A 26,235-nucleotide genomic window follows, 5' to 3' on the forward strand; every position below is an offset into this window, starting at 1 on the left:
GTAAGCATGGTTACACAAAAACAACTGTTAAAAGAATTTCCACAAAACTTGGAGAAGGGGTTATGAGTCAGGGAAAAACACATTAGAATTTGGTGCAGATTTCAGGACAATTTTCAACATTTTGACAGATTTCCTAGAGTTTCATGGATCTTCATTTTTTTTTAAGCAATAAAGTTATAATTCCTAATTCCTGCAGGAATGTCTCTCTTAGTGATGTGAGCATGTATAGAGTATTGAAGCTTAAACACACTGTATGTGATTTTCTTATGTAAAGTCAGTCATCTTGTCTTCCTGTCAGGCCTGTACTCCAGGATTCTGGGTTCTCCTGGGTGGCACATGACCCTGTCTTTATGAAGATGTAAATCACACAGAGATGCAGAGGTGGAGGGGAGGGCACAGCATTCATGGGAACCATGGTGACAAAGTGTTGGGTTGCACTCTGTCACCTTTGAGTGGAGAACTAGTCAATCAGTGACATGTGACACTGCCGGCCACCTGTCGGACTCCCGATAGGTGTCTGCTAACACACGTATGCACTTCCAAGCGTACATGCACACCCAGATAAACGCAGCTGTCCTGGACAGGAAGATTAACGTGTCCGACCTAAAGCACAGCATGTCCTTTCAGTGACGGCAGCAGCGCTTCACAGCATTTTTCCTTTACTAGTCATTCAATTTTCTCTGCTCATTTGCCATTTGATTCTGTTTGTATCGTACTGTGCATATTGTACTGTATACTATTATCAAATCATTTGAAATGACAAAACAGCTGTACAAATCAGCAATGTTGTGTTTTGTGATTTCTTGTTGTAATTTGCACGACAGAATATGGTTTGGATCCAATGATAAATGAGACAGGGGACGTAACACCTATTATTAATTAACAACACAGACCCATTAAATGAATAAAAGCACCTGAAACCCATATTATCATATAGGAGAAAGTCATGTGTCATAATATATGAGGAGAATATATCATGGTCGGCTGAGTACGTTCAACATGATTAGTCAGAGGACACAAAGATGATGTGATGTAATGTGGGACAAATCCATTTTCATGCTCGTCACTTAAAACAAAACAAATCGTCAGTAGACTCAAGTTATCGCATATGTACCGAACCTGATATTCTTTAAATCTATAATGCAAGCGACGATTCCCACCTACTTGGACGTAAACACTGGATTACTCTGCTTTAACGGCTGCCAAAAACCCTTCATCGTTATTCTGACCTGTGAAGTTCTCTCAGCGGACACTTGAAGTGATTTTGCCGATAGTGTGAAACACCGTCAGCTTTCTTTGAAAACGCAGCAAATGTTTTCTCACATGTAATCGAGGCCGAGCCGTCCAGGAGCCTGTAAATTTGTGTTACGTGGCCTTTTCCTCCCTCCCTCTCTCCAAATGTCTACATTTACCAGCCACAACTACAATGCTCCCTATTTATAGCGTTTTTACCTCAGATATTAACTCTCTCCCCCGCTTAGCCTGCTACTTCCTGGCAAAGAGGAAACGTGTGTGTGTTTGTGTGGTTTACTGAACTTTGGGAGCCAGACCGCTGTTGATAGCAACGGGATTTTGTGTTTCCAGCCTTTTGTGTCGGTTTAAAGAAGGGAGATGTGAACAGATGTCCGAACCTTTCACAAGATTTGTGTTTTCCATCCTTTGGAATTTGAGCCCAATCTATTTTGTCCCCTCACCCCTATTCTTTAAAAATCTAGAGACTAACTCTGAGCCAGAAGGAAAAGTAATTGGTAGTCCAGCTTTCCAGGCCAGGGGGCAGGGTGTCTGCAGTTCAGGACCTTTGAAGGTGTGTTGTACGTTTTTTTGGTTGTGTGTTTGTGTGAACAAACAACACTTCAGGGTTGAGATGTCGGAGTTCACCTACCTCAAGGCTATGATCGAAGGAAAAGCTGCAGCAGGCTGGAACATCCTGTTTTGAACGTAAACACTATTATGCAGTCGTTGCTTTCCTCTTCCATGCCCCCCCCCGGAGACCGATGATAATGACGACACAAGCGTTTGATGCAGTTTAAAGAGAGAGACCCCTGTAGACTTAGTCTTACATTCTAAAAACAAAGGTGGCAGGTGCTTGTCCAAATTTCTGAAACAAACGCAGACATAAGAGAGACGCGATAGGAAATCCCAGGGAGTAACCAACTTGCCCGGCTGATGTGTCCGTCTGCCTGGCAGGTCTCCTCTGGTCACTGCTGGGTTAGAGGCCAGGGATATTCCACGACTAGACTTCCTGCTGTTGTGTTTGGAGCTGGTGAGCAACATCAGGGCATTACACAGATGTCTAGTCGACTTATCGTATTCCTCAAGCTGTTGGTAGACACTGTGACACACTCATTTGCTCCAAAAAACTCCCTGCAAGCTCAAAACAATGACATCCAAGTGAGTGAGCTTGGTTCTGAAAGGTGAGGCAGGAAGTCTCTCTGGAAACCTTCAAAGCTCATTCAGACTTTTGATCTGCAGAAAGTGAACTGATTCAACTCTGAGCCCAAAGCAGGTCGCCTTCATTAATGATCACAAATCAAACCAGACGTACGGGTGCAGCTTGTACATTTATTTCATGTCCATTCTGTCAGAAGAAAGTCCTTGTATTCTTGCTCCTTCACAACACAGCTCATAAAAAACACTTACTTAGAAAAATATACACTGATATTAGGACTGAAAACTTGAGATTCAGTGTTTAATTCAAATATACAATTTGCATATTAAGAAACTACAAAAATCAGAAATGGTGGCTTGGATTGAGGCCAGTTTCTTGAAGACACAACCGGGAGAGCGAGCATCTGAAAGAAGGCACTGTTAATTTCTGTCTGTCAACTCCTCATAAAGCTTACCGAGGCTACATTCAGCGAAAGAAAAACAGATTTTCATGTGTGCACAAAAGACAAAGAGGAAGGTCAAGGGCAGGCCTGTGAGAAGACGCTTCTTAGACGCTGTTTTTTTAAACCTTGACACTCCCACTTTCTCCAAAAAACAAACTCGAGCTAAATACAGAGGAGCCGAGCTACTGCTACAGTACTACAAAGCTACGGTTAGCTGACTGTGGAAAGGTCATCAGGTCGAAATGACAGCAGGGGCTAGGAAGTTCTCTTAAGACTAACCCTCACTTTCCCACTCCTGAGTTAAGCTGATTTCCCCTCGTCAACAAATAAATCTAACAGTCACTGTTTTTTGATTCAAACAGTAAGAATGTTCAAGGCAAATGTGTCATCGAGAAGCCACGTACTTATTCCTTTATCATCTTTATCACTTTTCTAGACTTTCTGTCATCTTTCCCTTTCAAAAATACCCTCCTCCTCTTCATTTCTCACAAAGCCGTCTTAAGAGCCATCTTTTGGTACATTGTGCATTTCCTGCATCAGTCCACACACACAGTCTTTCAAAACTTCCTGTAAAGTGTTCAGTTTCTTTCAATCTGGTCCAGATCCAGCTCTCCTCCCAGCTGGAAAATGTCCCTCTGCGTCATGCGATCACCCTTCCAGAGGGTGCGTTTGTCGGCCATGACAGCGTCAGGAGAGCCGGGCCGCGAGTCCACGCTGCAGGCCGAATCACTGTCCAGCTCCTCGTAGGATGAGTCCTCCTCCTCGTCATCTCCAGCCACTTCTTGGGGGGACTCCAGCCCTGGTTCGCACAAGGTGATGAAGTCTGAATCTGGCTGGCTGGAGGTCTCAGTGGAGGGAAGTCGGAGGCTGGACTGGCGGCCGTCGGCGGCTGAGAACCCGGGGCAACTCAAGCTCTGAAAGGTCTGGAGTTTCTGCACAGAGGAGACACGGAGAAAGAAAAACAGAGTCAAATGCTGGATTTAGCTCGTGTTCACTTTCTGGCTATAAAAGCAGGAGGGTTTGCTGGGAGGTGGTGGGGGGGCTCAGGTTTTCCCAGAATGTCAGTTTGAGATAGGGTTTCAGTTCGGGCTGCCAAAGGCTGGCTTACTATAAATGGCACGTGAACATGTAAACACACACAAGCCATCCAAGAACAAACCCAGAAAATAAAACCTTCGGGGTTGTTTGAGAAAAACACACAAAACGCTGGGATGCGTTGCAAACCACAACGGTATCTTGTTTCCAACTGAGCCTGAGGCCGATTCATCACGGTGGAAGCCGCTGTGACACAAACACACCAGGCCTGAACACACAGCCCTGTGTAGCCAAGCAGGACATTTCTTGTTAAAGTCCTTGTTATTCACAGTTTTTCTTTAGACAAATTGTAATTCTGCACACGTGGTTGGGTTTTCACACTCACAGTTTGACCTTAAAGGAGATTTAATTCACTAATAAGTTGTCTCCTGTTTCGCATTCATGCCCTGAATTCCTCTCTGCAACAAAGACGAGCAGCCATGCAGCGCAGCGAAGGGGTTAATGATCTCTGGAGTGCCCCAGCAGCAGATGTTGGAGGCATGGAGGTGAATAGAGATGAGGTTTCCACTATAGAGCCTGGGCTTACATGACGGACAACTCTAATGTTCCCTAGCATGTGTGAGGACATTGCTTTTCCTGTTACAATGAGGTGGGAGTCTCCCGGTTCTCCAGTCTCCGAATTTTCTTTTTTGTCTGAGTGAAGGGGTTCGCTCACTCGTCGCCGGATTTACTTTTCATGTTAGCGGCTCGAACACAGGTACTTCATCCGCACAACGCTCGAGGTGACCGTGTGAGGAGGGGGAGGCCTCAGCTGCAGTTATCCCACACGGGTGGAAAAAGGGGGGATTTCTGAGGCCTCTCTTTCTCTGTTCTACCCCTGTATTACCCCACTACTAATTATCAGAGCAGAGGAGACGAGAGGAAAAGAGGAGGGGAGGGGGCAGAGGCGGTAACTCCACAATATGCTTTCTATAAAGTCTACTCAGGCTGACTGGGATTTGGATGGGTGTGGTGGTAGGTTGGGGGGGAGCAGGGTACGATTTCGGCTGTGTACCCAGCTCTGCCTGTGTGCTTTTTCCTTTCTTTCACTTGAGCATTCACCCCCAACCAGATGGAACACATCCACTTATACCACACACACACACACAGACTCCTTGTGCTGTCATGTCTCAAATAACCAAGAGTTGGGGTTTCTTGAGCCGATCATTTAAAACACTTTAAAATCAGGACACACTTTAAGAAGCACTTCAGTGATGTAATACTGCATTTCCCCAAAAAGTTGAGGGACTCACAATAAACTTAAGGCTCTTATATACTTCTACGTATCCGTTTCTCGGAGAGGGCTCAGCGGGAGACGAAGAGTCTTTTTGATTTTTACTTCTCCGACCACTGTACGTCAAATAAAATTCACCGCCAAACCCATAGGTGGCGCAACGGAAGACGAGCTCAGAGAAGCCTACCCCAATTATCGGAAGAAGAAGTCCACTTGTGTTTATATTTCTCTGTCAGCCTGCCTCCCACACACTGAACCATGGCAACTAACAGAACTAAATAAAGTGACACCCAGCGGGTCAAGATGCTGATGTTATCGTTTCTTAGCGCAGCGGTTCCCCGGTCTTGTTTCCGAACTGTGTTGCTGATTCCACAGCTTGAATCTGCTTGAGGCTACACGGAGCTAGCTAGCTCCACTCCCAGCTAGCTTCAACCTCAGCTTCCACACACAGTCAGCAGGGACTCCCGGCACTAACTACTACTACCCAGTGTTTGCTTCAAACCTGGCGGTATTATAGAAACAGTGTCATGATAGAAGTGGAATTAAAGTCGTGACGGCGGGGTTATGCACTGTTACCACCGCAGTTAGCATGGTTGCTAGCCCGCTAGCCTAGCCTGCTAGCGCCGTTTTGAAAGCTTGTTCTAACCGTCTGTGACCGTGCACACATGTCGTCAGTGCTCTAACGAGCCACCGTCAGCCGGACAACTCCCCTGGCTTAACACACACGTCACATTAATCGTAGAATCGTAGTTGTGTATGTGTTTATTGTGAATCAGGAAGTTACAGGTCCGGAAATGACGTCGAACAGAAATTACGTCGTACGGAAATGACGACATACGGAAATGATGTCGTTCGCGGACCAATCACAGCCAAGAGCTGTCTGCGGGCTCTCCGACACAACACGGAGAAGTTAGAAAAATCAGAGGTGTACGAAAAGCTGTCCGAAGCACTCGGAGAGGGCGTTTCACGACGGATAGGGCGGTCTTATCTATCCGTTTTACAAAATACGCTCAAGCATAAATTGGCCTTTAGACTTTTAGTCAGGTTTGTAATGGCCACCAGGCAAAGAGGGACAAATCCAGTGGGTTTTTTCCGCCATCAACAGTTTTTACAGTCCCTGTCAGCTTCTTTCAGGGCCTATCTCTTTACTGAGTGAAGAAGGGCTGATAAGTAGTTTCTTAAACACTTTGTATATATATCAATTGAAATCCTCTTCATGTTGCAAAAGCTGAAACTGAAGCAGAGACGATAGTTGGCAAGCGAAAAGTTGTATTCTAGCAGGAAGTGGGCGTTCATGTGTTTTGGGGGCGTAGCTTTGACAAGAGGGCTTATGGGAGGAGCTGGAATGAAACGGTTGCATATTTTTAAAGTATCACCTCTTACAAGCTTTTCCAGAATGACCAACCCTAGCTTTAAAACATCCCAGGCATCGTGAGTTTTATATTTTTTTATCTTAAAAACAAGCGTCACATCACAGCCAGTGTATGCATGCAGCACTTCTGGGATATTGTGTACATGAGTTTGAAACTTGAGAGGGAAGGGTCAGCTATTGTCAATGTAACAAAGAGAAGAAATATTGAAAATATATCAAAAATGGATTAGTCTTTAACGGCAAGACCATGATTTCTATTGTAATAGGAATTATTCATCAAAATCATAGAAAAACACTTTTGCATATGACTGATATTGTGGCAGACATCATCCATTATTACCAACCACAAGCAACACAACCAGAACTCATCCTGTAATTATGTTATCTACAAGACGGGATCGAAAAGGCAGCTGGACTGAGAGAGGCACAAGCCAAGAGGTTCTCCAAATGTCCTCCTGATAATTAGGGCAACCGATAAACAACACCCTGCTAACTGTTAGGGCAAAAGTCCCACTGTGCACGGCACCAGAAAAACATTCAGTATAAAGAGAGAAGTATTAACAAAAAACACTATAAGAGTCATGCAGGTTCTTTTCTATAGATTTATGTAGATTCAAAATAGTCTAGACTGGTGAAACGAGGACTGATAAACCACATCCAAAGACAAATTGCCCTGAGTAGCCTCGACAGCAAACAGCTGTAACAAAACAAAAGAGAGGCGTGAGGTGCAGGCGGAGACTTGACAACCCAACTCATTCTTGACAGCCAGACGACATAGTTGCACACCTCAGTTATCTGTGTTGGTGTCTGTGTGTAGACGCCTGACGGTTTGTCTGTGCCATTTCTATGGAATTCACTGTTCCGTAGAAACAATGCAGGGCCGATACGAGCAAAAATGCCTTAACGCAAAATGAAAAGAAAGAGATAAATGCAGCATTTTAAAGTAGAACAGATCACAGGTTATAAGTGTGACCGACATTTGGGACAAGTCACAACATGTCTTTATGTACATGGCAAGCGCCGCACCTCGAGACGCCAACCTAGGTGATCCCACAAGCCCGGGGGCCCGACGCTCAGCTATGATCACCATGTCTGCCATGCCAGGAATGGAGGGAGATGGAGGGAAAGGAGGGGATGAGACGTGCATTGAGAAGTTGGGGCAGCGAGACGATATTAATAGAGAGAAATTAATAGAGTGAGAAGCTTGTTTGCCAGTGTTTCTTTTGCCTCCTGAATTCACAGGCGCACACACTCACGATTTTAAGCACTCACTCAACACGCTGCTTTTTACCACCTCTTCTGCTAACACAGCTAAGCCTGTAATTCTTTCTTCGAAATATAAATTGATCCAAGTGAACTTGTCACAAAGACAACTCGCTTTTGAATGAAACTGACCAGGTGGGCCGCACACAGGCCATTTCCTGCGAGCTGTGTCAATTGACTTGAGAGAATCAAGAGATAAAGTTCCCAGTGTGACAGCTCGCCACAGACTCCCTTCGTTGTTTGGTAGAGGGAAAAGAAAATGAAAGGGGGGGAAAGCAGTGTAGTGTGCAGTGAATTGAAATACATGGCTGACAGGGAGCATATTCAAGGAATTTTGTGGGGTATTGCACGTAAATCCCTGCGGTGGTCGAGTTATAGCCTGATTAGCATGACATGCATGCACAGAATTCACACCCTCCTTCATTGGTGTGGTCAAAAGAATCCAGGGGCCAAATAACACCATGTTCTTCTGACACACACACACACTGGGGTCTTGTTACGAGTGAACCCTCATAGTCCTTCAACACCAGAGCCTCCAGCACAACTGCATTTATTGTCCCGCAAATTAAGAAAATAAACATTTGACTCAGGATAATTATAAAGTTTGCCCTGATGCATATTCACCAACTACTCTGGTTTCTCTTTACTTGGACTTTAGACTGTGTTACTCATCCATGCACACATAAAATGGAGGAAGCATTAAAAAGTGTGAGAGGGTGTAATAACTCCTAATTGACACCCCATGGCACGGACGAGTTTGATGCCTTTCTAGAGAATTGTGATGAGACTCGTCCACTTCTTGGGAAGGACCGACTGCTTAAAGGAAGATCCACGCTGCCCTAAGACAGCTTCAGCATCAAATGCCAGAAACACGACAATCCTTCCACAAAAACAAAATCAACTTCCGTAAAGAGAAGGTATCATCGTATGGATTCCCATCCATCACGGTAACGCTCATCTTCAGTCCTCACTAGAACCGACACAAGTTATAACCAGCCCCTTGCTTGCACATCATCACTTCCTTTTCCAGATTGTTTGCCAGCTACAAGCTTTTCCCTTTCCCTCAGCTGTCACTGAGACAAACCACCTCATTAACCTAAGTCAACTGTGTGACCCTGCAATGGGAGTTTGGGGTCATTTCATTTATTGAGACATAGTACGACCGTGCTTGTGTAGGATCCTGCGTGCACAAGATGCAGCATTTTACCTGCACTGGTTACAGACTCATAGACCAAAATCAAGTTATCCAGAGTTATGAGGAAAGAGAAGCATGGGCGTTAATGTGTTCAAAATGAAAGTGCAAGTGCTGCGTATGTCTTGCAAGAGAGTTCATGCAATCATGTACAGGAAAGAAAAACTGAAAAAAACTGACAAGTGAAACGATGGTTCTGCTGATCAATCCCTGACAACTGACACTAATTTCACAATCATCTGCTGACGTGTGCTCCTGCCTTGAAGCTGTGGTGCAAACAGAGGTAACACAAAACTGACTCCATGTGTGTGTATATGTGTGTGATCATCGTGCCTGATTTTCCCCTCTTAGCAGCTGGCATGACTAGAGGAAACATGCTCGCTAGGCTCCATTACCAAAGCCTTGTTGATCCAACCCTGGCCGGGTCCTGAGGGTGAAAGGCTCACAAATCTTGGTGAAAAGGAAGGGAGGGACGAGGGATGCGTCGGTGGTTCTTTCTAATAAGAGTCAAATGAAAAGGACAATATTTCCTGAGCAGGGGGCTTGTTGAAGCAATGATTTAGCATATCATATGAATGAAATGCTAAATCATAAGAAGGGCAGGGGAGCGGGGAGGCATGGGTATTAGAAGCTGCTCAACAGCATTCAAATAAATAATGAAACAGGATGTGATACAAGAATCAAATAAAGATTTTTCTGGGCTCTGTATAATCATCAGAGCACTGCCAAACACAAGAAAACGCTACGTGTCATTAAAATACTTTTACGGTTCTATTCTTGGGCTGGGTTTGTCCGGTGTTCATTTATACTCTCTGGCTGTTCCTCTGCTTCCTCTGACCTCACGTTAGAACAAACAAACTCTTGTTGTGGGGAAAGCAATCTGTGCATCCAAATATCCCCAGGATGAATCACCTTTGGTTGCTCTAGCTGCAGAAGACAGGAGGCGCGAGAGAGAGATGAAGTGGCAGAGCGAGTGGAAGATGGAAACGCAGCGTAGGAGTTGCAAATGAAAGGTGAGGGGGTCGAACCTTTCGATAGACTGTATACCCAGCGGAGTAAATTAGATGACCAAGTGCAGCCCGGCTTGCTAGAGTGTGGCGCTAGGCAGCGTGACCGAACATGAGGAATGCTTGTTTAGTAAGCGCCACTCCCTGAGCTGGAAGGAGGGAGGCCTGAGATCACTCAGCCCTGAAGCCTCGGACCAACAACCCAGAAACCTAAATCAGCTTGATTCAATCCAGCCCCTGATCAGACTCAGAGAGAGAACGGCTCAGTTGCTTTTGAGGAGCTCTTGAACTTGTTCCTAGAACAAAAAGGTATTTGTCTGCGTGGTAAATGCATTTGGTCCAGGATTGAACCAAACGTAATAGAGCCCATTTGGCAGCAGGACAGCCAAATTAGAAATAAGCTTGTGCTGCTTTATGTTTAAATCAGTGAACACAAGTGATCCTAAACTCTGTAAAATGAATCAAATTATAATAAGACACATTCATATGAATTTGGGTACGTGCGCTTGTCAGTGTTCAACATGTCCAGCTAACCTGAGTCATCTTTGCCAGGTCCAGAGAGGGCCGCTGCTCCTGGGCATCTTCTGGTCTCCTGCGCTTCATACCGATCTTTTTGTCGTTGAGCACACACGGCTGGGACCGGCTCCGAGATAGAAACCCCGTGCCCCCAGCCCTCTGGCCGGCTCGCCTCCCCAGCTCTGGGGTGGAGTCTGTAGAGCTGGCCTCCGACGCCTCTTCCCCCTGAAGCTCTGGCAGGCTGATTTGTTCGTGGGACAGGGAGAGGGGCCTGAGGAAGTGGTGATGGCTGGAGTGGTGATGATGCGAGTAGGGGGAGGTGGGGGAGACTGGAGAGGCAGTGAACTGAGGGTGCAGAGGCAGTCGCTGGTTAAAGAACGGCAAGTCCAGGCCTCCATCTGAAGGGAGGCTGGAGCACGAGGGCAAACTGAAGCTGGAGCTACGCTGAATGGTGGGGAAATGACCACCGGTGAAACCCCCTCCTCCTCGAACACTCCCGCCACTGTGGCACCTTCGTTTCTCCACCGCTGTCCACACCCGGGAGCCCTGGGGCCTCCAGGATGAGCGGCAGCCACTGTACTCATCAGAGAAGGACAGGGAGCGACACTGCCGTTTGCTCGGGGGTGCCACGGGAGCTTGGCTGGTGGCTGTAGTGGTGTAGTGTGCGGTGGTGGACGTAGTGTGGGCGGGGGGGCTGGCCAGGCTGCCGTTGACTATGCTGAGATCCCTTATCAGACTGGTGATTGCCGTGGCGCTGCCGGGCTCCCTGGCCCAGTGGCAGCTGCCCGGCTCAGGCATCACATCCCACAGGCTTTCCAGACCGGCACCAGCCTGGCAGGGAGCTCTCTGCTGGATGGCACAGCTTCGCCCCAGGTCCAGCCACCTGTCTGCCTCTGAAATACCAGAAACATACATTCTCACTCTCATTGACCTCAATAGCAGTCCTTTCTCTCTTTGTAATCACTTGCATTACGGTAATTACAGCATAATGTGGTGCAGCTTAAAGGAAGGCAGTGATATCTGGGAGGAATATAAAGTTCTTAACTGACACAAAGGAACAAACAAACAGGAAACAAGCTTAAAGAGGGAATGGCTGCTGTAAGGACACGCTGTTTGGAAAAAGAGGGAGATTATTTTCTGCTAACTGCAGTGGGGAGGTATTTAACTACAGAGGAACTAAACATACACTTAAGGTCATTTGGGGTGGTTACACTCTGCTATGCACAAAAATCAACAAATGAGCTTTGGAGCATTTTTAAAAGATTATCATCAGTCATTTGTTGTAAGAGGAATGACAGGTTTAAGCTGCATGGTTCAAACCAGTTTACCTCATTTGTTACTCTGCAGGAAGTTGAAAAACTTGTACAAAATGGACTACAAGATGAAAAAAAAGAATCACAGAGCATGCGGATGAGCTTTGGAAAGCACCGTGGTTAGTGCCAGCTGTCTCACCGTCCAGACTAGAGAGTCTATCACGCACTCGCGGGACATAATACACCTACAGTACAGTGCCATAGTGGCCTGAGCTACCAAGCCAAGTGGTGAAGTTGTGAATCTATTGAGGCTTTTTGGCAAACAGGGAACCTTGCCGATCCAAAACCCATCCTTTCGGGATGCTTGTCTCTAAATCTGGCACGCTCTCGCCCAGACTGGTGGACGGAAACCATTGTTTTGAGCAGACAAACAATGCACGGGGGCTACAGTGACGACCCGACTGGAATGTTAGGAAAACAACTTCACAAAAGGGAGAAAGGGGATGAACTTCAAAAGGCCACCCTTTGAAAGCAAGAGACAAAGTGCTGGTTGAACCAACAAGACATGCAAGACGATGTTAATGTCAACAGCGAGAGTGGAAAAAAAGAAATCCATGCACGTCCCTCTGACGTCACCACGTCTCCCCCGATAAGAAAGACGGACGATAGTGTCTTGTATGTACAGTAGGTGTCTTTTAACAGAGGGGGTAATTACTGCAACGCTAACAGAGCCAAAGGGAAATTGTTGACATTGGCAACAGCATATTCAATTACTGTTCACTCCCATGAGAACGGTGTGCAATGTTGTGTGGAGGCAGGTGCAGCCTGATCATGAGAGGGGGATGAGTGACAGACGGAGAAAAGGAGAAGTGACTGAAGCCAAGTGTGACAGAGGGGATAAACAATGATGTCTGCTAGAGTGAGGACCGCTGACCTTGGTGGTCCAATCTTTCAGAAAGGATGAGGCGGAGGCAATTTGTTATCCTGTTACATTTGTACGAATCTAACAAAACCCCAGACAGTTCACTGTCCAGACCTTAAGTGAGTGCAAGAGACAGACAGGTGGAAACTTTATTTATAGGAGAACAGGAAGGGCAAACAGACGGATGGAGATAACTCACCCACAGATCCACAGGAGAAGAGGGTGGTGCCTCTGCTCATAGTGCGGAGCTCGCTCTGTGGAGGACAGAGGGGTCGACAGTCAGGGAGATACAAAAGTAAACCGACAATAAATGAGAAGTTAAATTCCAAATTCTGCAAGTTTATTATTACCCTGGTAGAGCTGAAAAATAATTAACCAGAAGTGGAGTTTAAGTCTTGTAGTATAAAAGGTGAGTCACTATTTATCCTACTAGGAAAAAATACTCTTCACTACATCTCAGTGGGAAACATTACACTTTGAATTATTGACATATATAGTACAGCTCGTGTATAATTACTAAGATTTGAATAAATCAATAATGATGGGTATATTTTTCCTTACGCTACAAATCATCCAACACAACCCAATTATCCACCTCATTGACTACAACTTTGAAATGCTAACTGAAGCTGCACTAATCTTTGCATTGCCAATTGGTAAAATTACTATTTACAACATGGGTGTAACTTCAAGCAGTTAACCCACAGATAAGTAGTTTCTTTCACTATGTTTATGAGTGTGTGTGCTAGCTGTAGGCTAGCTGGTAACTATAGTGGAGCATTAAGCAGCTAAAGAGCAATGGGTATTTTCCTAAGGAGTGGTGGAGAAGAAAGCTGAGCAAAAAAGAGAGTGGATGTTGGACTTTTGATTCAGATTTTGTTCCATCTCATTAAAGGTCAAAGGTGTTTCACTAAGTGTGAATAAGAGCGGACATTTAGGCTAAAAATATGCAGTAAATTATGCTTTTTTGAGTCATATTTGAATGTCGGGGCTTACAGACACTTGGATGACAACACAGGAGCCGTACAGAAGCATTTAATGTTTGAAGATGTGGTCACCATTCACTTGGATTTGGTTAAAATGTTGTTTACCCCTGAAACTCCAAAAGTGTTTTGTGGACTCAAGCACTTCGACCCCCCCTCCATCAGCATAGTGGCGAGTAGATAATGAGTGCATTTTTGTTTTTGGGGGAACTATCCCTTTAAGAACATTTCTTCACTATTGCCACATGTTTTTTTAATCTTGTGGCAGACTCACAAAACTCTTTGGCTCAAAACGTAGGGAATGATTTCAGATGATTGCTGGATGATAATTGTACACAGTGGAGAGCCTTATTGATAAATGTCACACCACACCGGTTTTATGAAGAACAAAGGTAATTCAGAGTATGAAAGCGTTCTGTCCTCACACGCCTTTCTTCAAATCAGACACCTATCGGTTCTCTGTTTCATTCTTACAACAGGGTGGTGTCTGCACAAAGTACAAAAGGAAAATGCCACAACACATTGCTCTGACTCACCTCGAGGGTTATTACCACAACAGGAAAATGAGATTTTCTAAAACAGATTCAGGCCTTTAGCATGAGTGAAAAGACTAAATCAAACGCGATAATAATGTACCTAGCTCTTCTGTTGTGCTATCCGAGTAGAGTGGTGAATAATAAAATGTAAATAATCCTCCTTAATTTACGCCTAGATTCTTAATCTGGGACTTGTCAGATCATTTAAAGTTACGTGTTGTAACACTTAGGGCAAAGGGGTGAAATTAAGTGTTAGAGGAGCCTTGACATTTTTGGAAATATAAGGTGTATCTGTTTCATGTTGGTCCGGTGCAGAGATACAAGTCTCTGAAGTTCACAGGAGGGATGAACAACATTCTTCTATAAGATATTCTCTCTGCAAATGTGTTCTGCTGGGCTGGGAAATCAGGTTGAGTAATGGAAACTGTGGGGGCCATACCACACTTTATGAATCACACCCCTTTTACCCTTCATCTACATTTGATGCATGCTTTTCCACTCATCTAAACAATTTAATTTCTTGAATTTGTCAATCTTAACATCTACATCGTTATGTCACTGCCACAATAACGCCTTATCAGATTGTGGTGTGACACCACTATTCGCATTGTGCAAGTGAATGTACATGACGATCAGTGGCATCTGTAGCCTGTGGTTATGCACTGATGTAATATAATCACCGGCCTTTTCATTTCACTGACTGCTGCCTATCATATGAGACATCGTACAGATCCTTGATCAGTGTTACAATAGTCAACAAACCGGATTGTTTGGTGTGACACTCTAAAGGTTACGTTTCTCTCACCAGCCGTCTCTCGATGCTCTTGGATCTTACATCATTGACACCCTTCTTCTTTTCCAGTGTTTTGGATAAAATGATCACCATGGTAGCGCGCAGCTCTGCTCCAATCCGTGTGGGTGAAGAAGAAGTCAGTGGGCGGCCATCTTAGACGAGGGTGGAGGGCATTTCGTGCATTTGGGCGAAACAGGCGACCGGTTGGTGACCTCCCATCTGCAGAGCAAACCTCAAGTGCTGAAGACGTAGTGGCAGAAGTAACAGGGCGTCACTCACACTTCAGCTGATCCCTGTGTTATAAAAGAGATTGGGTTTAAGACAACTAATTTAAATACAGACAATCAAAAACTTGTATGGTACGTTTGCAGGACATTTTCCACCAAGATACAGATTTCATATACTTTAACGTGATATTTCATTAATCTGCTGACGACAAAAAAAGTGGTGCAAAGCTCATCCAAACCCTTTGACTTTCCATCATCCAGTTCTAGTCCAATGAGAAGAGATGCATGCAAACCATAGTTACTGTGCCACACTGTAACCAGACCAGACGAATGACGCATATACATAATATAATCCACTTAATTAAAGGGCCCCCTCTACTCAAAAATGTGTTTTTATTCAACCTTTAGTTGAATGTTTTGAGTTTCACTGAGTTTGACATTCATTCGCTCTGTGGCCACTTTAAATCAGAGTGAAAGGCGTGCACATACAAGCAGGATATTTGTTACATTGCAACTTGTTTGGAAGCCAATCATGATTCTGTGTGTAACTTACTCAAGTATGAAGTACAGGTCCACTGAGTCTACGAGTAATACTGTTTAAATGAACCTGATTTGCATACTCACAGTTTCATGAGTCCTTAATCAATAATTATTTATAACAAGGTAACTGAACTACTTCATGGGTAAAAAACAGACACACGTAATTATTTTTTTTAGGGGAAGTTTCAATCTTGAATCGTTTTGCTATGGTTTCCTGGTTGAACGAAAAGATTGCTCAGAGGTGTCAGAGGTGTTGCCCAATCAGCACATATGTGTATCTCAACTTTGCCATATTAAAAAGGGAGTGCACACAATGGTTCCAAAAGTTTGCTATAAATGCAGCAGGTTATGCTTAATGGTCCCATTAGTTAAATATGTTGGAAGATATATTCGTCATAAGTACTTTATAATGAAGTCAATTAATATAATAAGCACATATAAACCCATGTCTGCCATAGTTGCTCAGTGTATCAAACTCAAACCGGTTACATTTAAGGTGACGTTTTGCAATATGTTGTCCAGACTGAACGCAGCTCAGCCCTTCAAAAATAAACAAGGCATGTTATTATTATCCTACTATGTTTGTTTCGTTGTACATAACTTGTGCAATGACAATAAAGCATCATATGTTGTGGTGACACCCTGTATCAGAGTAGTAGCATAATATACTATCTATTTTAGCCCAAACTTTCTCATTATGTCTACCCTCTGATACAATGCTTAACAAATATATATTTATTTTATTCTAGTAAGAATTGAAAAAATATACAAAATGCACATATTGAAAATATACAGGCCTGTACCTTCTGAAAGGTCTCTGGTCTGAATCTAATCGGGGACTTCTGGCCAAAACAACATATTAGATACAGTTGAGAAGTGCTGATTGATGTTTTTCCATTCAACGTTTATCACCCTGACACTTACAGTAACTCAACATCTCAAATACACGCCTATAAAGCTACTGTCTGTGTAAACAAAACACGCTGCCACACGGGAAAATTGTTTCCGTATCCCCTGTAAGTAATGGAACATTCTGCATGTGAACATGATCCGCAGCGTAAATGGGAACCTAGACATGCTGTAACAGAAAGCCAAGTTCAGCTAATCCGGGAAAAGACACCACTCGCATCACATGACTCCAGATGTGGCGAGGAAACATGAATAGAAAAGGGAACATGATGGATACTGTATGGCGCTGCGGTCGCCTCATCCACCGCCTGCACCCACAGATGGTAAAGCGCAGACAGTTGCTGCTGCAGTAAACACTAACTCCTGAATGCTTGAAGGGAGTTATATGCAAGGCAGATGGTCCATATCCCTTCTTTCTTTTTTGGGAGGAACTTGCCCTGTCATGCCTGCTCTGCTTAGCCGTCCTGATCCTCTACTTAATGCAAGGGGAAGATCTCAGTAGATGACGGGCAGGTTCAGTTATGCTGTCTTTACCCTTAGGGCGAGGGGTAAAGTAGGAATAACTGCAGTGACCTTGGAACTGAGCCTCTCTCCTTCATTAACCAACCACCAAACACACTGACACATTGAATTAGAGAGTATAAGCATGGTTCACGTCCCCCAGTCGCCTGGTGGCTAATGACAGCTTTCCACTGTGGGGCAACACATTAGGCTAATGGATCTTCCAGGCCTACTATGCTACTCTGCTCATTTAACATGTGGTTTCCTGTTAAGTAAGGGTTGTTGCACTTATATAACACATTACAGAGAGAGGGATGCAAGTGTGTGCTGGGTTATCTTGAAAAGTGAAAGGGGGGGGGCAGATAAAAACAAAGATGGAATGGGAGGGTAGTCGTTTCACAGATTTGATAAAGCAGTTTTATAACCAGTCATGTCTTGTTACTTTACTATGTCATCTGTATGCCTTCTCCTCTTCTTCTCCAGCCCCATGACTACATGAGGACTATAAATGTTTCATGTAGGCCTGCCTCAAACCAACTGCTAGCATATGACTCCCATTATCTCCATTTATCCCGGAGAGTCATTGGAGCACAACTGGGCCTCCGCAGGCAAGAGGGGCTGGTGTTGGTGGTGGGAGTCAGAGGAGAAGGGAATGTTCTTCTTGATCAGTTTTGCAGATTACTTCCCTGATTAGGGTTGACACTGAGTAATGGGTGGGGCGATGTAACAGGGTTTGTGTGTGTGCGTGTCTGTGTCTGTGTGTGTGTGAGTTGAGGAGCATGACGGTTACTGCATGTGTAAAGGTTGTTACAGTTTTTGCCGTTTGACTGATTCAGTTAGGAAGTGTGACGTGTTCCGCCATGGCTTAAGCTGCACCTCGACAGTGATAACAAGACTGTGTATGTGGTACGTCTATGTACATGCATGTCTGTTTATGCGAGCCTGCTCTTGTGCGTGCGTAGTGAGTGGCAAGTGGGGTCATGGGAGAGGGCAGAGCGAGTGTGAATTCAGCCCTGGGTCCGTGCTTACTTAATGAACTGACTCCTCACGATGGGGAAACCAGAGCTTAATGGAGACAGAACTGTGGTGCACTTGTGCAGGGCCTCGTCGGATCAGATAAGATTTGCACTGCTTAAAGTGAATCTTGCCTAACCTACATCTCGCTGTATGAAAAACCTTTATTGTCTTGAGTGCGACTGAATGCTCTGCTTCTGCCTTCAGCTTAATTCAGTTGCATGAACTTTGACCTTTTCAAGAGAGCTGCTGTGGTTTCCCAGTTTGAAGATCAGCAGTACACATCAATGAAAGCATAGAAAGTACAGAGCAGTAGTAACATAGTTGTCATTCTTCTTGCAACTAGGAGAGGACTCAGTAGAGTGCATACCCCTGGCCAAGGCCCACCAAATAACACCCTGATATAGATCACTCCCTAAAATATGCCTGATTTCTTTCATCTACATTCATTGGTGAAATCCACCAAAAAATGCCCTCTCTCTCAATATTAAAGAGGGGGATAAATAATTCCTGCATCTTACCCTTCTGATCTGGAGCCACACCAATTTTCATGGGTTTGTTCCTAGTCCATACCACATAACTCCGCCAACTGTCATGGAAACCTGTCCAGTAGTTTTTTTTGTAATGCTGCCAACTAACAGACAAACATCGATGAAAACAACCTCCTTGGTGGAATTAACAATGCCCATCCCAAGCAAATGTCTAGTGTGCCTTTCCAAACAAGATGGAGCGATAGCTTTTGCAATGTTATGTCAAATCTGTTCTCTGTAATTGTGCGATAAGTCATAAAACTCTTGATTAGCACTAAATGGAAGGAAAGCTTCGTATTCAAGAGGAAAGCAAGCTATTGTTTGGGCTAACACATCATTGTAGGTTTGTGCAACTAGACCTGACCTCCATAGTGGACTAAAAATCGAATGGTAATTCTGGTCAGATTTGTGTACGCTGGGGCGCAGACAGCAGCTCTTGGTTCACAATAGCAAATGACTCAGGAGGGCACTAGAAAGGGCAGCTAAGATAATATGGCTCTTTGCCCAGACTTTGATTTGTACAGGCAGATGAATAGGAGCCTATTTGGGGCCCCCTAAAGCTCTGTGACGGGGTGTTTGGTGTCCATCACCAATTGGCTCTGGTTGCCGCATACTTGTGCAGAGCGCGTCTGGTGTCAAGACTTTGATCGGTGGCTGCAGCTGAAAGAAAGCAACTCATTTCATACTAATGATGGAGGAGCAAACAAACAAAATACTGCATGGGTGACACAGGTGGAAACTCCAGATACTGATGTGGAAATTGTTAAGTGTCAGTTTTTTTCTTGTCAGTCTAGCATTGCCCGAACAATTTACGGTACTTGAAGCTGGACGTTGAGATCAGTAGTTAACACAGCCATGAGAAACAAAAGTTAAAACATCAAAAGGAAATGTTTTGCGCATGCAGGACTTTCGTAGGAGCTGGTGAATAGAAGTAAGAGCCACTCTTTTGTGAACGTCTGCAGTGTGGATTGTTAATTCAGGGTGAACAGACAGCCACCTTTCTTTCATATAATGCGACCGGGGTCGTAAAAATGGTCCTAGAGAGGTCAAGACATACCACTGAATCCTCTGGCCATCACCCTAGTACCCACTGGCAGGGGAACACTGGCCAAAAACAACACACCATCCCACCACTAGATCTTCAGAAGTGCATGAACAATGAAGCGCTCATTCAGTCATTGTCTTTGTCAGTGGTCAGGTTCTGGCCTCCTCCTGCGGATTCCCCCCAACGTTTCTCTAACAACAGGGACCATCAACCTTTACATAAACACAGGCCGCACTTAAAGCGAGCAACTTAAAAAGACAATTTACTTTATTTCAAACTGTCACCCTTAACAACACCTCTGCCATGAATATAGAGGCAGGAATCATAACTCAGAGAACTTCTTGAGCCTTTTCTCAAGAGGCAGCCTGACAGTCCAGTCTAGGCTGAAGTTCCTCTCATTGCTCAGCTGGTATGAAGACACACGAGCATAACACCCATATGAGAGCGCACTTCCCTTTGCAGGGTACGAGTGCCGTTTCCCTTGTGGTCACATGCTGCTGCTGAACTGGGTGTGGAACGTACAGATTTTATTACCAAATACATGCAGGGAGAAAAACACGAGCATTGTGGCACAGTGTCAACTTCACATATGCCTCCTCATTGACCCTCCCAGCTTAAATAAAGAAGAGGGGAACACCCTATACACTGGTGGAACAAACATCACACCATCATTTTACATTGACGTTTACAGTAAGAAAGCTGCATCGTAAAGTAAATGGGTCATTGGCTCCTCCCCACTGGGTTTACTTATGTGATAGCTTTACGATACGGTTCAATTAACATATCTGCATTCATACATTTACTACCTGAGAGTAGTGAGTAATTTAAGGTGGAACATACAAGTTAACATCATTTAGGTACTTCACCATGAATGCATTAAAGCATCAGTGTTGCAGGATTTTTCAGATATCTCTGGAGTCCGGTTTCTCTCTGACATAAAACAGTACACTGTTTCAAGAATCTAATAATAAAAGGAAGCCATAGCAACCAAGCAGAAAACATGGGATAACAGTGCCAACTGTTGATGAAATTATATTTACAGGAAACCGGGCTGCTGAACGTGGCCAGATAACCCAGCTGCAGCGAGGTGACCACCCCGGCATCCCAGACCTGCAGTTGTTAGCAAGAGTCATGAGAAGCTTGACAGGCGTAGCATCAGGTGTTTCAGTTTGAGTCAAAGAACCTATGGGGCCTCTTGCCCCCAGGAGTGACCCTCGCATGCCAAGGCTCTCCATACACATCAGGTACCCCTCTAATTACACTAAACCCCCTCCCTCCATCAATCCTTGCCTTTCCGCCAGTGGTTTCTTCCATTATCCATGAGTGCCTGTTCTGTTCTGTGCACACTAACCAGAGGCCTAATCCATCAGGGATACATTACATGGGAGCCCCCAGCGCTGCTAGCAATCCCTTGTGATTGCTCAGCTAAATGAGGGAGACCACGCCGCTCCTACGCTGTGTAAGCAGGTGATGCTATACAGTTATCACTACCAATCAACCAATGAAGTGACATTAACGCCATTACATAATACCAAGCTCAAGTTGTGGAGGTGCCTATGGGTGAGTTGAGGGAGATTGGGTGTACGGCTGGAAGAATGAGCGGCATTCCTTTGGTCCATTCATTCATTCATGCTCCGCTCACCATATGGACTCTCTGACTGCTGGTGGTGTGTAGCAGGGTGTAGCGCCACACATCGAATCAAGATTTGCGAGCTGAAGGTGTCATTGACGAGCTAGCACTGAAAAACAGTTAAAAATAGTGCGGAATGACAAGTTCTTGAGTTCTCTTTTTGCAGAGCTGAACAGGAAGAGTGACTATTCGTTTTTTTCCCCCCACATGTCACATCTAAAGCTGTTTTGCTTGTGGGAATTATTTTTTTTTATCAGATAATCAACGTGTGGGCAGAATGTGTGATTTTCGCAATATACAGTAAGTCATAAAAACCAAACTGCTGTGGTATTCAACTGATACACCACCGCTGTGTTATGATTTGTACCATATGCTGGGCAATAGGAGAGCGGACACAGGATCCATCTTTTTACTTTTACCACAGTCTAAGTTGGACTGGAAGTTGAAATTTACTCACTAACATACAGACTAAAAATTGCCAAAAACTTTTCTTTTCCAACACGTAGATCATTAGATCTCCACCTGAAGCATTGAGCCAGGAAGCTAATTGGTTGCTAATAGTGTCGCCTGCTGGTGTTCAGTCTGGTCTGATGTTTGAAATAACCTGCAGGTGTATGTAAAACATGATTACAGAACATTTAGCATATAGCATAGAACAGCCAGGAGTTGTAACATATTTCATAACAATAACTGGCCTACTTTGTGCAGGCAGGATGGTCAGGACACACTGGTTCGTTTTCTAAGCCTGGGTTTGCACAAAGAACCAGTTTTGTAGGATCTAGTACATTAAGCGTCAGGTTCGTGTGAGGTGCATATTTTGCGGTTAACTGTAAAAGTCCTATATCTTGGAGGGAAAGCTCTGGAAAAACCGTTCTAAAAATACATGAAATTAGGCCGTCTGTGCCAAAAGCTTTCATGTCTCTTTTTTTGTACGGAACGCAACTGGGGCTGGGGGGTGTAGCTGGTTCCCCAGACAAGTGGACCCAAACACATTGTTCAGACAGGAGCTGTGCAATGGCTGACAGCTTAAGTAGAAGCTACACAGCAACTGCTAAATAAAAATAAATGGAAGAGTGCCAACTACTGTCATTCATAACTGAGGTGTTGAGATGACACAAGGCAGCAAAACACAAAACATTATCTGGACACACAAACGCAGGCACACCTTTTCAAAGCAACATTTTCTGCCAACAGACAAACACACTCTGCATAACAAATCTTTGCGAAGGCAGCGTCTCTTATTTCAAACAGTGATATAAAAGACCCCGAGGCTACACAATCACTGATTTGAGAATCGAGAAGCTACGAAAACCAACAAACAAGAAACTCCCGATGATTCCTAACTCTCAGCCAACAGAAACACAGTGGGACGTGTTGATGGGAGCATTCCCATTGCATCCCAGAATGCCTTTCATCTCTAAGTAGAGTCTGGTGCCTGTGTTTTGGGGGGTTGGGGGAGTGCTTCTCTGGTGTATGTGAGAAAGCCTCTTTTCTTTTCAGCTTCAGGTCTTTGGCTCCGTGGGAGTCAAGACGCCAGACTTACAAATCCATCATGTTAATGGGGAAGGAATATACAAAATGAGGAATATGAGCACTGAAGCCAAAATGCTGTGAAATAACCATGGTAGTGTTTTTTACCTCCCTGAAGCAGAGTGGAGCGAGTGTGTTCCAGGCAGCAGCAGCAGTTGTGACTGCAGGTCACACAGCAGAAAGGGAAGCTTCTGAAGTGAATAGAGAGTAGCATGGCTAACAATCCCTTTTCTGATAGCTTTGCATAACGCCTCGGGCCAGAGGAGCAGAGAGAGAGAAAGAGAACGAGAGCCACGGTATTAGAGGAAGAGAAAGACAAACAACAGGAAAAAAAAAATTAGACTGAAACACACAGTGGGGAAAAACACAGATGCTGACAGAGGGAGGAAAAGTGGCAGTGTGTGCGTCAGTGCACAGTCTGGGTGCGAGTTGTACACACAGACGGAGAATGGCCCAGCAGCTCAGCGCACAGGGGCACACAGCTGCCCACGGACAGAATAGAGCTCTAATAGGGCCTTTCGCCTGCAACACAAAGACGCTGCAAATGTGCGCGTCTTAAGCACACACTGGAGCGCAGAGTGATCCCCCTTTAAAAACCCACCCGCCTTGATAGCGTCCGTAAATTATGTCTATAGCACGTCCCAAACAAGTGGGAGCAGGCTAACAATGCCAAGGCTGTTGTCGAGTACGCCTGCAGTGCAAGTGCATCAAGTTGTGTTTCACTGAAAACTACCAAACAAAAGAAAAAGGGATTTTCAGCAACTGTTGCTCGCTTCTTCCTGAGGAGTCAGATCATGGGCCGATTGTCAAACTTCTTTTAAAGGCCAAACATTTCCATAACACAGTATTAAAACACTTCCATTCAATGATTGATTAATCCTAATCGTAATCAGTAATTTACAGATTTAAATCACCTTTATTCAAAGCTCTTCATGATGCAATAGAACATTTGCATAATGAAAGCTGAGCTCAAGTAAAGTTTCAAAACCAACAGTTTGTTTTGATAGAGCTACAGAAACTTACTGGTTTACATTTCAACCCAGTCCTTGTGATAAAACCAACACAAGCAGTCAACAGCACATTTAGCAGGCTCACATGATAGAATCTGATAGTTAAACATGCCTGTTCACACCGAGCTGTGACATTCCAGCACTGGTTTATTTTGGAAATCAAAGCAAGGTATATAGTCATCATCATAATCTTCCCCAAAACTGGGGAGGCAGATTGAAAATGCTCACAGCAGGTTTCCTCTGAGCCTAACCAGTATTTGTGAGGCACCCTCATCAACATCCCCTTTGTAATTAGACACTAGAGCTGACATGTAGAGAAAACTCTCGGCTTCCCCTCCCGACTACAGCTACACTTTGCATTTGAGAGAGTGATTTCTCAGCAGGATTCTTCAGACGACTACTGACATTTCCTGTTTAGTTTACCAAACCAGCCTCCCCCTGCGAGTCAAGGGCGGCCACTGCTACGCTGGCAGCAGGAAACATTTCCAGGTATTTTCAATTAGGGTGCCCTGGTGCCAAACCAGTTCTCCGTGGCACTGTGTTTATGGTGTCCACAAAGATCAACCGACTACGGTGCAATGGTAGAAAGGGCAAAACATAAGCACCAACAGTTACCTCTTAACCATATCCACCAAAAGACATGAAACTTCACTGATAAATAGGCCTCTGTGCTCCAATTTCAGCATAATTGGCTTTCATTTTGAACCAAGTGGGCCATAAAGCAGTTGCAGAATGAGAATGAACCCTGCCCCTTTGATGTGGACACATAGCCACTGATACACCCACACATAACTAGATATAAATAAAAGCAGAATAGACCTTCTTCATTTGACAATAAAACTATTTTAGGATTTGCCCTTTCTACCATTGCATCTTCTCTATATGCCTGGATGTGATGAGTTTACATTACTGACGCTCTCATCAGCTCTTATCAATGGGGGCAAGCTCAGTTTCATTATTGTGTCGTAACATGAATTCAGTGTATGTTATCCTCTCTGGCGTTGTCATGACAGGGACCAATAACAATGCAGGTTACTTTTAGTGGACTCTTAAGCGTGTGGACTTATTTAGCTGTATTGCTTGCGCAACAGAAACTAAATTGAGGAAGAACGAACGTGGCCCATGGCTTTAACTTTTTCAGGGATAGAAAAAGAATGCTCATAAACATACTTTTATTGCTGATCACCGTTTAAAGAGGAAATAAAGCCATAAATGAGAGGTGGAGATTGGTGAGAGATCCACACAACCCGGCCTCAAAAGCCCTGGATATGAAAATATCACTGTTTCATTATTTCAAGTTAAAAGACAGATTTTTGCTCCTGAGTGAAGGTTGTGGTTTGAGAATTGCCACACTTACACAATCATGTGTTTGACCTCTTTGCACAACTCATAAGCATCACATCAACTTATATTGAACTTTTCTCATTGATTATTATTGGTATTGCTTCATTTTCAAGAGTGATCCCCCTCTCAGAGACATGTGGTGTGGAGCTGTGTGTGTCCACTCTGCTTCCTCCACCTACAGGTAGCGTGTGGTGAGCTTTTATTAGCACGGCTGATAGATGGAGGGGAGTTTGCTGGCCCACACTGAGGCTTGTGTGCAACCCCCCATCCCTCTTAAAGCAGGTTATGGTGCACCAATAGTGAAACTGTGCAGCAACAGGTTGGTCTGACGGCTGAGCAGCACTTTAATCCTCTCCTATTCAGGAACATGTTAACTCCACACAAAACAGCTGGTCAGGTCCAAGACAGGTTTGCAAAATCACAAAGCTGTGAAGTTTATATTTAACAGAATCCTCTGCGAAGAGTTCAACATGAAGCTGAGTCTAATCTGGTGTAAAGGCAGGTTGACATGTACAATGCATTCAATGGAGTGATGGAAGGACAGAGGGGGGGGGAGGCAGCACGAGCAGACAAAGTAAACTCCACATGAGGAGCAGGAGGAGGAGGAGGAGGAGGAGGAAGGAGGAAGGAGAATGATGTCTGAACACAGCTCTGAAGTGGGATCTGAGCTACTACCTGGCCAGCAGAGGCTCCCTCGAAGTTAAGTCATCTTCACCACGGACAAAGCAGGTGAGGCCATTTGTAAAAAGGAATAAAAAGGAGTCAAAGTGAAAGATGTCGGAGGCTTCAGTCAGAGAGTCCAGCTCCGGACCGTGAGCAGCTGAGAGCAGCTGAGAGCTCACTGACTTTCTGCTCATGCATCGATTGTAACCATATCCGCGTCCGGGCGAACCACGTGAGCCGGGGCCAGGGGTTCCGCTCGGGGAGGAAACAGACACAGAAGCAGGTTAACTCACCAACTACAACACCAATTTTAAAT

At 44.6% G+C, this 26,235-nt stretch overlaps 1 protein-coding gene across 1 annotated transcript; it reads right to left on the reverse strand.

Moving 5' to 3' along the window:
- Positions 1-2,542: 2,542 nt before the first annotated feature.
- LOC133020734 (protein FAM53B-like) lies at positions 2,543-26,083 on the reverse strand. Its single transcript, XM_061087432.1, has 5 exons — positions 25,932-26,083; positions 14,989-15,269; positions 12,864-12,918; positions 10,508-11,382; positions 2,543-3,763 (listed from the first exon to the last, which is right to left on the reverse strand). The coding sequence occupies exons 2-5, from the start codon at positions 15,067-15,069 to the stop codon at positions 3,410-3,412; spliced, it is 1,365 nt and encodes a 454-aa protein (XP_060943415.1). The 5' UTR covers positions 15,070-15,269; positions 25,932-26,083; the 3' UTR covers positions 2,543-3,409.
- Positions 26,084-26,235: the final 152 nt, after the last annotated feature.

Source organism: Limanda limanda, chromosome 15 (assembly GCF_963576545.1).
Source record: "Limanda limanda chromosome 15, fLimLim1.1, whole genome shotgun sequence".
Classification (NCBI taxonomy): Eukaryota; Metazoa; Chordata; class Actinopteri; order Pleuronectiformes; family Pleuronectidae; genus Limanda; species Limanda limanda.

Bases quoted from the DNA above. Each gene is read 5' to 3' on its own strand.
- LOC133020734 (XM_061087432.1), bottom strand. From the start codon at position 15,069: ATGGTGATCATTTTATCCAAAACACTGGAAAAGAAGAAGGGTGTCAAT. The intron at 12,919-14,988 runs GTGAGAGAAACG...TGTCCTCCACAG, and splicing joins AGAGCATCGAGAGACGGCTG to AGCGAGCTCCGCACTATGAG. The intron at 11,383-12,863 runs GTGAGTTATCTC...CTGGTATTTCAG, and splicing joins CTTCTCCTGTGGATCTGTGG to AGGCAGACAGGTGGCTGGAC.